Source organism: Oncorhynchus nerka, linkage group LG26 (assembly GCF_034236695.1).
Source record: "Oncorhynchus nerka isolate Pitt River linkage group LG26, Oner_Uvic_2.0, whole genome shotgun sequence".
NCBI classification, from domain to species: domain Eukaryota; kingdom Metazoa; phylum Chordata; class Actinopteri; order Salmoniformes; family Salmonidae; genus Oncorhynchus; species Oncorhynchus nerka.
Genome location: NC_088421.1, coordinates 9,112,861 through 9,127,351, shown reverse-complemented (window position 1 = coordinate 9,127,351; position 14,491 = coordinate 9,112,861). Strand labels below are relative to the sequence as shown.

The following is a 14,491-nucleotide window of genomic DNA, read 5'->3' as shown; positions in this document are numbered from 1 at the left end:
TTCAAATCCATTCTGTTCTCAACGTAAGGCTAATGGCATAAAACTGGGCTTTTATTGATTCATTCGTCTTTTAAAAACATTTCCAATAAAAACAAAACTTTACCTGGCTCTCGACCAGCATGGCCATGTCCACAAACATGTCGTGCAGCTCACGGATGCTGTTCTCCAGCTTGATGATCTCGGTGTGTCGGGTCTCAATCTCATTCAGAGCCTGCTTGTCTATCTGAGAGTCCATCTTGATCTAAGGACCCAAAACAGAGGGTTGAGAAGGAGACCGAGGATGAGGAGAGAAGAGGATTCGATGTGTTCTTTTGCCACCTGTAATAATCAACATTCTTCTTCTGTTAAAAATCATATCAGGACTAATAATAGTCAACGTAGCAGTAGTTTATTGAATGCAAACGTGACAGATGTAGCGAGTTAGCCATGACTAACCACACAGGTTATTAGTGCCTGTGGTCCCCATGCCTTCACTGTGGATATATGTCTGCCATGGGGAATGGCCAGGCTCAGGTGTTGTACTCACATCATCGGTGAAAATGGCAAGCTTGCCACTCTCCAGCATATCCTCCAGCTCCTCGTTGGTGGTTGTTCTCCCAGCTGCCGAGCACACACACACACACACACACACACACACACACACACACACACACACACACACACACACACACACACACACACACACACACACACACACACACAATGGAATATATTGCCAACAAATTATCATAATGCTTTGCCTGATGCACTTACAGTTTAGTTATTTAAATCAACACATTTCTACCGTTTTAGTGCCAATTTGAAGCACAGCACAGATTCTGGGCAGTAATTAAAAAAGAGCATGTATCTCTAACCAGATGTCTAGAATCATCTAGATCAATTTAAAGCTCTAAGGTATCCTACAAATATGACTCAAAATGAAATAATATGAAAGGAAATACAGCTTTTAAATCAAATGTGCTGAATTACAATGAAGGAAAGTCTTCTGTTTTTGCAATCTGCATGACTATACAAATTATCATTGGCTAATATGTGGCCATTCAAATCCCTTGTCTACCAAGTATCGTCTCAATAAACTTCAAATGCATTTATTCTGTTAAGTCTGTCCCAGTCTTTGAAAAATACTGTGTCTGTGCATAATATTGGTTGATGTCTGGATCTCAGATGTCACTATGGCTGTGAGTTGTGTATGAAACACTTGCCAGTGTCTGGATCTGTGTACTTCAGTATTAAAAGGATACTCACTGTCTGTGAATTCCAGTCTGTCTCATATGAAGGTCAGTGGGGCTGCCTTGAAAATATCCTTACGTCTGCAAAGCCCATTTTTGTGTCTGCGCTGTTGGGTACCAGTGTATATTTAGTAAGAACTCTGGCTATTTCTTGTGTAAGATACTAACGTACCTCCTTATCAGTCGGTGTTACCCTGTCTGCTGTCAGCATGTGTGTGTATGGCATTAGTCTTGTTGATTTATTACCAATCACTAAATCAATCAACCAATCAAGTGTGTTGTATTTGTGCAGCCATTTTAACAAAGTAATTGACAAAGAATGCTAAACTAAGTCTAGGCCTAACCCACCTTAAAAGAGAGAATCTATGTTGATAATGTCAATATACTGTAATGTCTGTGTATGGTTCTATTCACTATGAACTGTACTTGTATAGTATCTCCATACATAGATACTATAAAGCGCAGGGTTCCCCAACTGGTGGCCCACGGACCGAATTCGGCCCGTGGGTGGAATCATTTGGCCCCCCAATTTTTCTGCCCCCCTCCCCACCCCCCAAAAAAGTTGACATAAAAAATTAAATAATTGTTGGATATAAAAGACTGTAAAAACACCAGGAAATCAGCTCAAATTCATTTTAATTGAAGAAATCTCTTCCCAAATATTCCCACGCATAATAGAGAAACACGTGATTGTATACAAGTGTAAGCAAGGCTTGAAATGATCCGTTTGGGCTTCAGGAGATCAATCTGCAGTCCCACAAATGATTTGTAATTATGTTCCGGCCCCCCGACCATCCGCTCAACAGAAAATCGTCCCGTGGCTGAAACTCGTTGATGATCCCTGATATAGAGTATAGTATCTAATGTCAGTGGTGTATTAACTGTGCCCTATGATGGTGGTGGGCTACAGATACTCACTGATCTCCAGCTGTCTCTGGATACGGTCCTTGCAGCGGTCCCTGTATTTGGACTGCGTGGTGTTGTACTCGGTCATCACCTCTACAAACTTGCGTGACAGCGTCGAATGCTAATGGACAGACACGGGGAGAACAGATGGGAGGGGGTTAGGGAGTGGCCACTGGAGAAAAGAAAATCCCAAATAAGGTCGATCAACACCATCTGATACTGTGATGATGCCTAATTGGCCATTTGCAGTGCAGATCAATCTTAGCCTTGATGGAAATGGCAGAAACGCCTTCATATGTATGCACACATGCACCTCCATTCAAATAATGGCTGCTGCGTTAGAGATTTTGCTGATGCTGCAAAGTCAATGACAGTGGCAGTTGAATGTTCCGACCACCAGAGGGGATCCTTGAGTATCACTGAGCCTTGTGCGTTGAATTACTGCCGAAAATAATACAGGCAGGGGTCAAAGCAAGGATGGCTCAATTCTGTGTGCTGGGGGGAAGGCCTGAGATTCAGCCCAGCAGTGTCTCCTTCTCCGCGTGCCTGAATAACCCACTAACAATGCAAGGCAGAGAATAAGGGCAAGGTACACTCTTAGAAAAAAGGTGCTATCTAGAACCTAAACGGGTTATTTCGGTTGCCCCCATAGTAGAACTCTCTGAAGAACCCTTTTTGGTTTCGGGTAGAACCCTTTACACAAACGGTTCTACAAGGAACCCAAAATAGTTCTACCTGGAACAAAAAAGGGTTCTACCTCAAACCAAAAAGGGCTATCCTAATGGGACAGCCGAAGAACCCTTTTGGAACCCGTTTTTTCTAAGTGTAGCTATGGTGAGGATGAAAGAGGGGCTGGATTAGTGGCAGTGAGTCAGAGGATCAGGTGGTTGAGAGAGTCAAGAGCCTACAATGACAGATGTCCTTTCTGGCCACCTCTGAAGAACATTGGTTCACAGTGAGATGATCTGAATTTCAAATGAATAAACATTTGGGTGGTTTAAAAGAAAGTGGTGTTGTTTTGAAAAAGGCACATTTCAGAGCACAGCTTGATTGAACGTTTACGTTGGCTATACTGAGTATCTAGAGTTGTTCATGTGATCTGATATGGGAAATGTCACCTTTGCCATTGTACTTGTATTGGCATACTGTGGGGTCTGAAATGATTGACACTCCTTCATAATAATTCAAATACTGAACTATATTATATGCTCAAAAATAGGGGGAATTATATTATTTTATACTAATCCAATTGCTCAGAGAAAGAGATGACTTTGTTGAACAAGTAACATTCTTTTTTTCTCAAAAAGATAGGGGTCCAAACTATTGAGACGCCTAAAGATTCTTATAAATATAGCAGTCAAAATGTATTATATGGTCCCATATTCCTAGCACACAATGACTACATTATGGATAATCCTGAATGAATCGTGAATTAATGATGTCACAGAGGGTCAAGAATCTTATACTCCTCTGCTATTGGTATGATTTTTGACCTTCTGTGACTTTCTCGCTCATCATTATTCCCACTTCATTCAGGATTATCCATAATCATGGTAGCATCCACATTAATGAAGAAGTGTTTAGAAACATACTCTATTCTTATTTATAATAAAAGTGAGTCCAAAATGACACAATACATTATTTACCATTCATTTCTATCGGGCACAAAATGATCTGAAACACAACCAAACGGAACTACAAATGCATCCAACAAGTTTCTAGAGTCACACGTTTGATGTAGAAATTGCATGCTAAGAATATTGGACCAAATACTAAACTTTTGACGACTTTATTTATAAGAATCTTTAGGGGGTGTCAATCATTTTAACCCTTACCGTTTAGAGCAATTGTATTAGTATAAAATAACATATTCTCCAAATGTTTTGACCACACAGTACAGCTTAGTATTTGAATTATTTTTTTCATACAGTCATTTTTGCTCATCTTTATCAAGGGTGTCAATCATTTCAGACCCCACTGTATGTGAATAATGTTGGGTAGTTTTGCTGTGTCGCTCCTTGTTATACCACCTTTTCACACTGCAGGGCAGTGGTGCGGCTTATTCAAAGGTCCCACAGCCCTTTCCAGCAGTCAAATGACTAGTGGCCTCGTGGGTGATATGTTAACACTATTTTTCATTCATTCATCATTCCATGGTGTTTCTATGTCAAACGGTTTTGTTATAGTTCAGTCTTCTGTGATGTCCACGGAGCAAAAATATAAACGCAACATGCAAAGTGTTGGTCCCATGTTTCATGAGCTGAAATAAAAGATCCTCGAAATTCAATACGCAACAAAAAGTTGATTTCTCTAAAATGTTTGTTTACACCCCTGTTAGTGAGCATTGTAGCATTTAACCCATCCACCTGACAGGTGTGACATATTAAGAAGCTGATTCAACAGCATGGTCGTTACACAGGTGCACATTGTGCTGGAGACAATAAAAGGCCACCCTAAAATGTGCAGTTTTGTCACACAACACAATGCCACAGATATCTCAAGTTTTGAGGGAGCGTGCAATTGTCATGATGACTGCAGGAATGTCCACCAGAGCTGTTGCTAGAGAATTCAATGTTCATTGCTCTACCACGTCGTTTTAGAGAATTGGGCAGTATGTCTAACCAAAATCAAAAATCAAAAAAAAAAATCAAAATCAAATTTTATTTGTCACATACACATGGTTAGCGGATGTTAATGCGAGTGTAGCGAAATGCTTGTGCTTCTAGTTCAGACAATGCAGTGATAACCAACAAGTAATCTAACTAACAATTCCAAAACTACTGTCTTATACACAGTGTAAGGGGATAAGGAATATGTACATAAGGATATATGAATGAGTGATGGTACAGAGCAGCATACAGTAGATGGTATCGAGTACAGTATATACATATGAGATGAGTATGTAGACAAAGTAAACAAAGTGGCATAGTTAAAGTGGCTAGTGACATAAGGATGCAGTCGATGATCTAGAGTACAGTATATACGTATGCATATGAGATGAATAATGTAGGGTAAGTAACATTATATAAGGTAGCATTGTTTAAAGTGGCTAGTGATATATTTACATCATTTCCCATCAATTCCCATTATTAAAGCTGGAGTTGGGTCAGTGTCAATGACAGTGTGTTGGCAGCAGCCACTCAATGTTAGTGGTGGCTGTTTAACAGTCTGATGGCCTTGAGATAGAAGCTGTTTTTCAGTCTCTCGGTCCCAGCTTTGATGCACCTGTACTGACCTCGCCTTCTGGATGATAGCGGGGTGAACAGGCAGTGGTTCGGGTGGTTGATGTCCTTGATGATCTTTATGGCCTTCCTGTAACATCGGGTGGTGTAGGTGTCCTGGAGGGCAGGTAGTTTGCCCCCGGTGATGCGTTGTGCGGACCTCACTACCCTCTGGAGAGCCTTACGGTTGAGGGCGGAGCAGTTGCCGTACCAGGCGGTGATACAGCCCGCCAGGATGCTCTCGATTGTGCATCTGTAGAAGTTTGTGAGTGCTTTTGGTGACAAGCCGAATTTCTTCAGCCTCCTGAGGTTGAAGAGGCGCTGCTGCGCCTTCTTCACGACGCTGCCAGTGTGAGTGGACCAATTCAGTTTGTCTGTGATGTGTATGCCGAGGAACTTAAAACTTGCTACCCTCTCCACTACTGTTCCATCGATGTGGATAGGGGGGTGTTCCCTCTGCTGTTTCCTGAAGTCCACAATCATCTCCTTAGTTTTGTTGACGTTGAGTGTGAGGTTATTTTCCTGACACCACACTCCGAGGGCCCTCACCTCGTCCCTGTAGGCCGTCTCCTCGTTGTTGGTAATCAAGCCTACCACTGTTGTGTCGTCCGCAAACTTGATGATTGAGTTGGAGGCGTGCGTGGCCACGCAGTCGTGGGTGAACAGGGAGTACAGGAGAGGGCTCAGAACGCACCCTTGTGGGGCCCCCGTGTTGAGGATCAGCGGGGAGGAGATGTTGTTGCCTACCCTCACCACCTGGGGGCGGCCCGTCAGGAAGTCCAGTACACAGTTGCACAGGGCGGGGTCGAGACCCAGGGTCTCGAGCTTGATGACGAGCTTGGAGGGTACTATGGTGTTGAATGCCGAGCTGTAGTCGATGAACAGCATTCTCACATAGGTATTCCTTTTGTCCAGGTGGGTTAGGGCAGTGTGGTTGAGATTGCATCGTCTGTGGACCTATTTGGGCGGTAAGCAAATTGGAGTGGGTCTAGGGTGTCAGGTAGGGTGGAGGTGATATGGTCCTTGACTAGTCTCTCAAAGCACTTCATGATGACGGAAGTGAGTGCTACGGGGCGGTAGTCGTTTAGCTCAGTTACCTTAGCTTTCTTGGGAACAGGAACAATGGTGGCCCTCTTGAAGCATGTGGGAACAGCAGACTGGTATAGGGATTGATTGAATATGTCCGTAAACACACCGGCCAGCTGGTCTGCGCATGCTCTGAGGGCGCGGCTGGGGATGCCGTCTGGGCCTGCAGCCTTGCGAGGGTTAACACGTTTAAATGTCTTACTCACCTCGGCTGTAGTGAAGGAGAGACCGCATGTTTTCGTTGCAGGCCGTGTCAGTGGCACTGTATTGTCCTCAAAGCGGGCAAAAAAGTTATTTAGTCTGCCTGGGAGCAAGACATCCTGGTCCGTGACTGGGCTGGTTTTCTTCTTGTAGTCCGTGATTGACTGTAGACCCTGCCACATGCCTCTTGTGTCTGAGCCATTGAATTGAGATTCCACTTTGTCTCTGTACTGACGCTTAGCTTGTTTAATAGCCTTGCGGAGGGAATAGCTGCATTGTTTATATTCGGACAGAGACACATGGTCTCAACACATGGTCTCAACTGCAGACCACATGTAATCACGCCAGCCCAGGACCTCCACATTTGGGTCCTACACAAGCGGGATCATCTGAGGGGAGGGGCATGGGAACTGAGGAGTATTCCTGTCTGTGATAAAGCCCTTTTATGGGGAAGAACTCATTCTGATTGGCTGGGCCTGGCTCCCAAGCGGGTGGAATTGGCTCCCCCTTGGCTGGGCCTATATTTTTGTTCAGTATATAAAATGTGTAATTTTAGGGTGCAAACTCAAAATTGAATACATTTCAACTCTATATCTGACAGGGTACAGGTGTCTTCTTTTTTTAAAGCCCAGAACATGTGTGTGTGAGGTGTATAATTTGGTTTCAAAGTAGATTTGTTTAAACTACCAAGAAACACTCTATGTGACCCTGATTTAGCCCACCACAGTAAAAGGTAAAAAGGACTCTCCCTCCTGCCACAACTGATAACTGTTTGTCATTGAGCAGTTTGACAGTCTTTCACAATTCCATTCAGAGAATGTGGGGCCATCATAATTTCACTTCATATCCAAAGAATATACCTTTTGGTTTTTGTGTCACTCTAAACAAAGGCTTTTAAATGTGTTTCTATGTGAAAGATAATTAGTCCTCATACAGACGTCAAAACCGAATGAATCTTTATCTGAGAATGAAGCTTCATTCACCATCACCGGTTAATTCGAGAACAGGTTACAACCTAAGCGGGAGAACCTACCCCAAGCCAGTGGAACATTTATCCTAATCTTTAATCATTACATTCTGTAATCAATCACATTTCGACTCTAAAACACTTGATATATGCCAAGTTGTTAAAAGTACATTAAAAGTACATTTGAATATATCTTTCATAGGGCCTTTCTTATGTGCTACATAATCACTTAGTTCATCAGTCATTGAAATGACATGATCAATTTAACATCTTTTCTATCATGTCAAAAGATAAAGGGATGTCAATGAGCGTTTACGTTCAGTGGTGCATGACAGTCCATGGTCATGAAGGCCTTAGGAATTCCCGCTTCATAGAGGTATCCCTTAAGTCTCCTACTATATGAAGATTTATACTCTAGGCCTAAGTAGTGGTGTTATGGGTAGGCATCAGGCCACATGGTACAATAACAATATGGCTTTAAATCCAGACTTGTATTCAAACAGTATTTGTTTTCGTTTCTTTTTCAAAGCCAGGTCTGCAAAGTGTAGTTGGCAGAAGGCTAAAGTTGTGGTGAAGCCGTGTATTCTCTGTCTTTATGATACACCAGCAGCTTTATGTTTGATCAACACATTTTTGGTACTTGGCATCTCCTCAGTGGATGTGCAGAAAATACGAGCGAGTGACTCACCTGTGTCTTACGAATTCGCAGGTCTGCAGATGATCTGTTCAGCCCCTCCTCCTGCTCAATGCTCTGCTCGATTGCTGGGAAAGAGGCAAGAAATTGTGAGAAATAAACAATGGAACCGCCAAACGGAAAAGAGATTGCCCATCTTCCACTGAACTTCAGTCAATTACCTCCCCATCACAGTCAGGTAATATAGCTAGCGTGCTAATATGCTAACTTTTCGCCATCTTGGGTGGAGCAATTAGTATGTCATGGGCAATGTGCTAATGCTACAATTACAAATAGACCCAGGCCTAATGATAAAAGTATGCTGTTTTACAACAGATAGAGAGGTATTTTACTTAATGGGTACTTAATACTTAATTTTACTTAATACAGTACCAAAACTGATAGAGGGAATTCAGAACCGAGTTATGGCATAAATGGAACTTAATTCCCTTTTCATGTACTTTTCCCTCTAAGCATATATTCTGACCTTGACTTAATTCCCTTATAATTCTGCCACCTTTACATGCAAGGAAATCATTAATAAGGTCGAGCAACCTGTCGGTTCCAAGTGGAAAAAATATCTACTTTACGATAGAAATAACACCAATCTCCATGCACTGTAATTCATAAATTGATAAGGGCTATTGATAAGACCTAGGTAAATGAATAATCAGTTTGGATAAAGGGATTATAAATATACAGTACCTTCAGAAAGTATTCACACCCCTTGAGTTATTCCACATTTTGTTGTGTTACAGCCTGAATTCACTATGGATTGTGGGTTTATTTTACACCCAATACCCATAATGACAAAGTAAAAACATGTTTTTAGACATTTTTGCTAATTTATTGAAAATTAAATAATGTAACATCTCATTTACATAAGTATTCCCACTGCTGAGTCAATACTTTGTAGAACCACCTTTGGCAGCGATTACAGCTGTGAGTCTTTCTGGGTAAGTCTCTAAGAGCTTTGCACAGCTGGATTGTGCAACATTTGCACATTATTATTTTCAAAATTCTTCAAGCTCTGTCAAATTGGTTGTTGATCATTGCTAGAAAACCATTTTCAAATCTTGCCATAGATATTCAAGCCGATTTAAGGCAAAACTGTAACTGTGCAACTGAGGAACATTCAATGCCGCCCTTACAGAAAAAAACACATGATTTCACATGTGGAAAATCACATGATTTCATATAAAATGTAAAAAATAAAACCTGTGTTCATGGAACACTTCACCTGTGATCACGTTTTCACGTGTAGTTTCATGTTATCACAGGTTGCTTTACATGTCGTCACGTTATCACATTAACTTCACATATGATCACATGAAAACCTTTTTTTGTAGCACTTCACTTTATGTGGTTAGGGCCTCTTGGTAAGCAACGCCAGTGTGTATTTGGCCTTATGTTTTAGGTTATTATCCTGCTGAAAGGTGCATTTATCTCCCAGTGTCTGTTGGAAAGCAGATTGAACTAGGTTTCCTCAATGATTTTGCATGTGCTTAGCTCTATTCTGTTTCTTTTTATCCTAAAACAAATCCTTAGTCCTTGCAGATGACAAGCATACCCATAACATGAAGCAGCCACCACCATTCTTGTAAATAAGTAGAGTGGTACTCAGATTTGCCCTAAACATAACACTTTGTATTGAGGACAAAAAGTTCATTTCTTTGCCACATTTTTTGCAGTATTACTTTAGTGCCTTTTTGCAAACAAGATACATGTTTTGGAATATTTTTGTCCTGTACAGGCTTCTTTCTTTTCACTTAGTGCTTTCCTCCACCTCCACCAATGATTTAGGAAGGGCGCCTGTATCTTTGTAGTGAGTGGGTATATTGAATTCCCATCCAAAGTGTAATTAATAACTGCACCATGCTCAAAGGGATATTCAATGTCTGCTTTTTTTTACCCATCTACCAATAGCTGCCCTTCTTTGAGAACCATAGGAAAACCTCCCTGGTCTTTGTGGTTGAATCTGTGCTTGGAATTCACTACTCAACATAGGGCCCTTACAAATAATTGTATATATGGGGTACAGAGATGGGGTAGTCATTTAAAAATCATGTTATGTGACTTGTTAAGCACATTTTTAGTCCTGCACTTATTTAGGCTTGCCATAACAAAAAGATTGAATGCTTATTGACTCAAGACATTTCAACTTCAAATGTTATTCATTTGTAAACATTTCTAAAAACATTATTCCACTTTGACATTATGGGTATTGTGTGTAGATCAGTGACACGAAATCTGAATGTAGTCCATTTCAAATTCAGACTGTAACACAACGAAATGTGGAACAATTCAAGGGGTGTGAATACTTTCAGAAGGCACTGTAGGCCATTTTCAACACGAGAAGTTGCTTTTTAGGGGCAGTTGCTCTTTAAATCAAAATGCGTCAAAAAGGAATAGATTTCCTAAGTGTGAATCGGGCCCATCGTGTTGCTGACCACAAACCAAACATTATTTTCCAGTTGTGTTCTATATGTGATGTAACTGTGTAAAATGCCCTTGATGCATTTAATTTGGATCAGCAAAACAGAGAAATAGCAGGATTTTGGGATGTCAAACTGTCAGTTTATGACATACCATCTCCTTTTGAACAAATACAATGTTTCCAAAACTATAAAATATTGATACCAAATAACACATTCGGGGGATTCTGACAAGACCATTTTAAATAGAGGCAGTGTCCTTAAAAAGCTTTTGAAAAAAAAAGGTAATTCCTGTTACATATTTATGGACAAATGTTGGGTTTCTCACAACTACGAGATAATGTGATTCCCAATATAATCTATTGTGTACTGTATGTGATTATTCAAACATCTTTTGTGCACCATCGTTTAACATGGGTTTTCTCTCTCTCTCTCTGTGTGACCTTCCCCAAGAGCATTTTCAAAAACAATAAAGAGAAAATGCAGAAATAAAAGAATGTCAAACGAGAAAGCACCAGATTATAGGACCTATTATATCACCCATAGTATAACATTTGCATTTGTGAATCATCTATGTAGGATTTGTAAAGGCTTCATTAAGCTTCATAAGATTGTCAATATAACTGTACAACCCACCTCACAATATCTCCACCTCTTAACCTCTTTTAGGCTCCCGAGTGGCGCAGCGGTCTAAGGCAAAGCAACTCAGTGCTAGAGGCGTCACTACAGACCCTGGTTCGATCCCGGCTGTATCAGCCGTGATCAGGAGTCCCATAGGGCGGCACACAATTGGCCCAGCGTCATCCGGGTTAGGGGAGGGTTAGAGGTAGGCCGTCATGGTAAAATAAGAATTTGTTCTTAACTGACTTGCCTAGTTAAATAAAGGTTAAATAAATCAAATTAAAATAAATAACAGAGTTCCCCTGTTATATTCCAGATTAATTGCCTCACCATATGGCGCATACTCTTCCTATAAACTAGGCCAACTTTGAGCCCACCTTAAATCAATAACAAAGGAGATTTCCATATTGCAGATTGGATGCTTTGTTGCTACTGCATAGTGCCCAGATGCCAATGTCCCATCACTGTTCATTACCTTTGATAGAGGAAGCCCTCTCTCAGCATCAAAGTATTTTGGGATGCAATTTAGAAGAAACAACCAGATGAGTGGGAGTCTTCAAGATTATTGAACTAAAATAAAGAACGAAGCTAGAGGAATGCGACTCAGCACCTTTGAGTGAGCGGTTTCCTATCTGTCCTCAGAGGGAGCTTATACATCAAATGGGATTAGTCTAAAACTCCTACCGTTATTTGAATTCAAGTCCCAAAAATCAGACCTCTTGTGCACGTTTGTATAGTATCTTAGTAGTGGTCTATCAGCAGCGAGTGGGTTGTACACTGAGACGTTTGAGATGTGCCTCGTGGTGCTTCAGGTATATTGGTATCAACTACATATAATAAGTATGATTTGTTTTAGTTTGTGTCTCTGAAATGATCCATTTTATGTTACGTATTCTTGACCTATCTTTGGTCTTGTATCTTGTGTAGTGCACGTGTGGTAATGTGGATAACGCAGGGCATCTATAGAGTACTTACCCACAGCATCTATGAGGTCATACAGTATCTCTCTACGATGGTTTCCCTGTCGTTGCATAACATCCTGACCAATCCAGAGACGCTACAGTATAGTTGAGCATCTATCTTTAGTGGTGGATCTACGGTTGGTCAGCTACCTAGCTACAGTACAGCAGCGCTCCCCGGTGAGGCACTTCCTCTGGCTTGCTGCCTTTTCATTTTCCACTGTGTCATGACTCAGCTGATTTGCATAATAATGCCAGGGGGGGGGGGGGTCTCCTTAATGTGGTCTTTAAACAAGGGGTTTACTTGTCTTTCAGTAAATATCAACACTCTACTTGGCTGGTTGAAAGGTCATTTGATCATTGTTGTTCTGCTGGTCAAACACTTTGTCTGGCTGGATGAGACAGGAGCTGCTTCTCTCTCCTGGACTGCAAAGCTACCGCATGACATACTCTACAAGGAAGCAGAGTAGTAGCATAGTGTAGCGGTCGCCTGTCAACCCAAGTTGATCTTTCACACGAGGTCTGATGGAAAATGGTGCATTTTTGGAGCGCAGTGTATAATGCAGCTTGGCATTCAATTCATCTGAATGTTATTACTTTTGCTGTACTGAAGGTGGTTGAATGCACCATTCAGTGTATTGGGAGTCTAAAGAGGTTGCTTCTTCATTTACAAACTAGACTGGTGAGCAACTATAAATGGCAGTTCTTACATTTGTAAAAAAGCATTTTCATTTTTTTTTTTATGAGGCACAGGATAGCATTCCTAAGAAGGCAAAAATATAAATTGCTACACCATCAAGACCTATTACAGTTTTTAAAGGACATTGGTCAATTCTCACTTTATTAGTTATTAAGAAATGTTGAGTAAAGCAACACATTGCTCCTAGAACCCGGTGTCAACTGATATGCGACCTGACATGCTGGCAGTCTGAGGGCAGAGGCTGGAGGCAGAAGGCGTTTGGATGACAAGAGTGATGTCTGCTCCATTGCGACTTTGCTTTCTACAATATGCCCCTTGGGGGGAGGGGGGGGGGGATCACCAGAGACAACCTATTTTCTACAACAAAACCCCTGAAGTATATTCTCTGTTCTCTACTGTGTGTATAACTAGGCAGCTGACGAGCTGATTTAATTGCCAAATGATTTGCATATATTCACGTGTTCACAGTGGGTTGAAATGTACAGTAATGGTACTGTAAAAAAATAGATCATTTGACAAATTCTGCATTGTTTTTCTGTATAGCGTCAAATCAAAGAGTGTCCAAGAGTTTTGTATGCTCTCTGTTGTGACCTTTACTTCCTACTCAATTATATTATAAATCTACCACATGAGAGAGACTATTGTACGTACAAACGATGTCGCGGCTAAGGTTCAAACAAACACACACTTGCAAGACTGCAGAATGTTCTGTACACTCAACATATTGCAAATATTTGTCTGTGCGTTCGAGATACATATGGAAAACTAAAACATGAAAAGCAGATCCATGTTTGTTGAAGGACAAAAACAGAAAGACATTGTGGGGATTGCAATTATAGACCGATATGCACCATGAAAGCAGTTTTCAGTGTGCATGTGCGAGCGTGAATGGGATGTGTGTTGGGGCGAATGGTTGGTTGGAACTCCCAGATAGATGAATTCACTGCTCGACCGCCACACGTTAATGCAGGAATGTCCTTGAACTGTTAAACTCTCAATGCAGTTAACATTTAGCCGACTCAGCTTTGCTCTTAGCTATAATTCTCCCCTCATTAAAAATACAATTGTTGGAAATGATACACTGACCCCAGTTGACTCTTGTCCTTAACAAAAGTCCCTGAGATGCTCATTTGACGTTATTGCAGGGGGCCACTAGATGTAACAAATATCTTTCTTTTTGCCCATCGTAACCATTTTGTTTTAACATGTTGGGCCTGAAATCATGGGGACTCCCTTGAGGCCAAACACACTCTGATTTAAGGGGCTGATAAAGACTAAACATTGTCTTGTGTTTTTATTTGCGCTATAGAAATCGGCTGTTGCCATTACATAAATGTCTTTATCTCTCCATCAGTGTTCTAGTCAGGTAATCTAGTGAAGCAAGTGTTCTGGCTCTGAGCAAGTGTTTTAGTACCGAGTTCAGATTGAAAATGGAAAAAATATATAGGGTCGGGTTGACATCATTTCCTTCATAGCCAAGAGGTTCTAATCTT

At 41.2% G+C, this 14,491-nt stretch overlaps 1 protein-coding gene across 1 annotated transcript in view; it reads right to left on the bottom strand.

Annotated features, from left to right (window-relative positions):
* The window catches only part of stx1b (syntaxin 1B), a 59,159-nt gene that overhangs the window by 2,996 nt on the left and 41,672 nt on the right, over positions 1-14,491 (bottom strand). Inside the window, exons 5-8 of the mRNA XM_029635664.2 lie at positions 8,299-8,372; positions 2,148-2,256; positions 527-600; positions 104-241 (exon numbers count right to left, since the gene is read on the bottom strand). Coding sequence (XP_029491524.1) covers positions 104-241; positions 527-600; positions 2,148-2,256; positions 8,299-8,372 — 395 coding nt within the window. The remainder of the gene's footprint in view (positions 1-103; positions 242-526; positions 601-2,147; positions 2,257-8,298; positions 8,373-14,491) is intronic.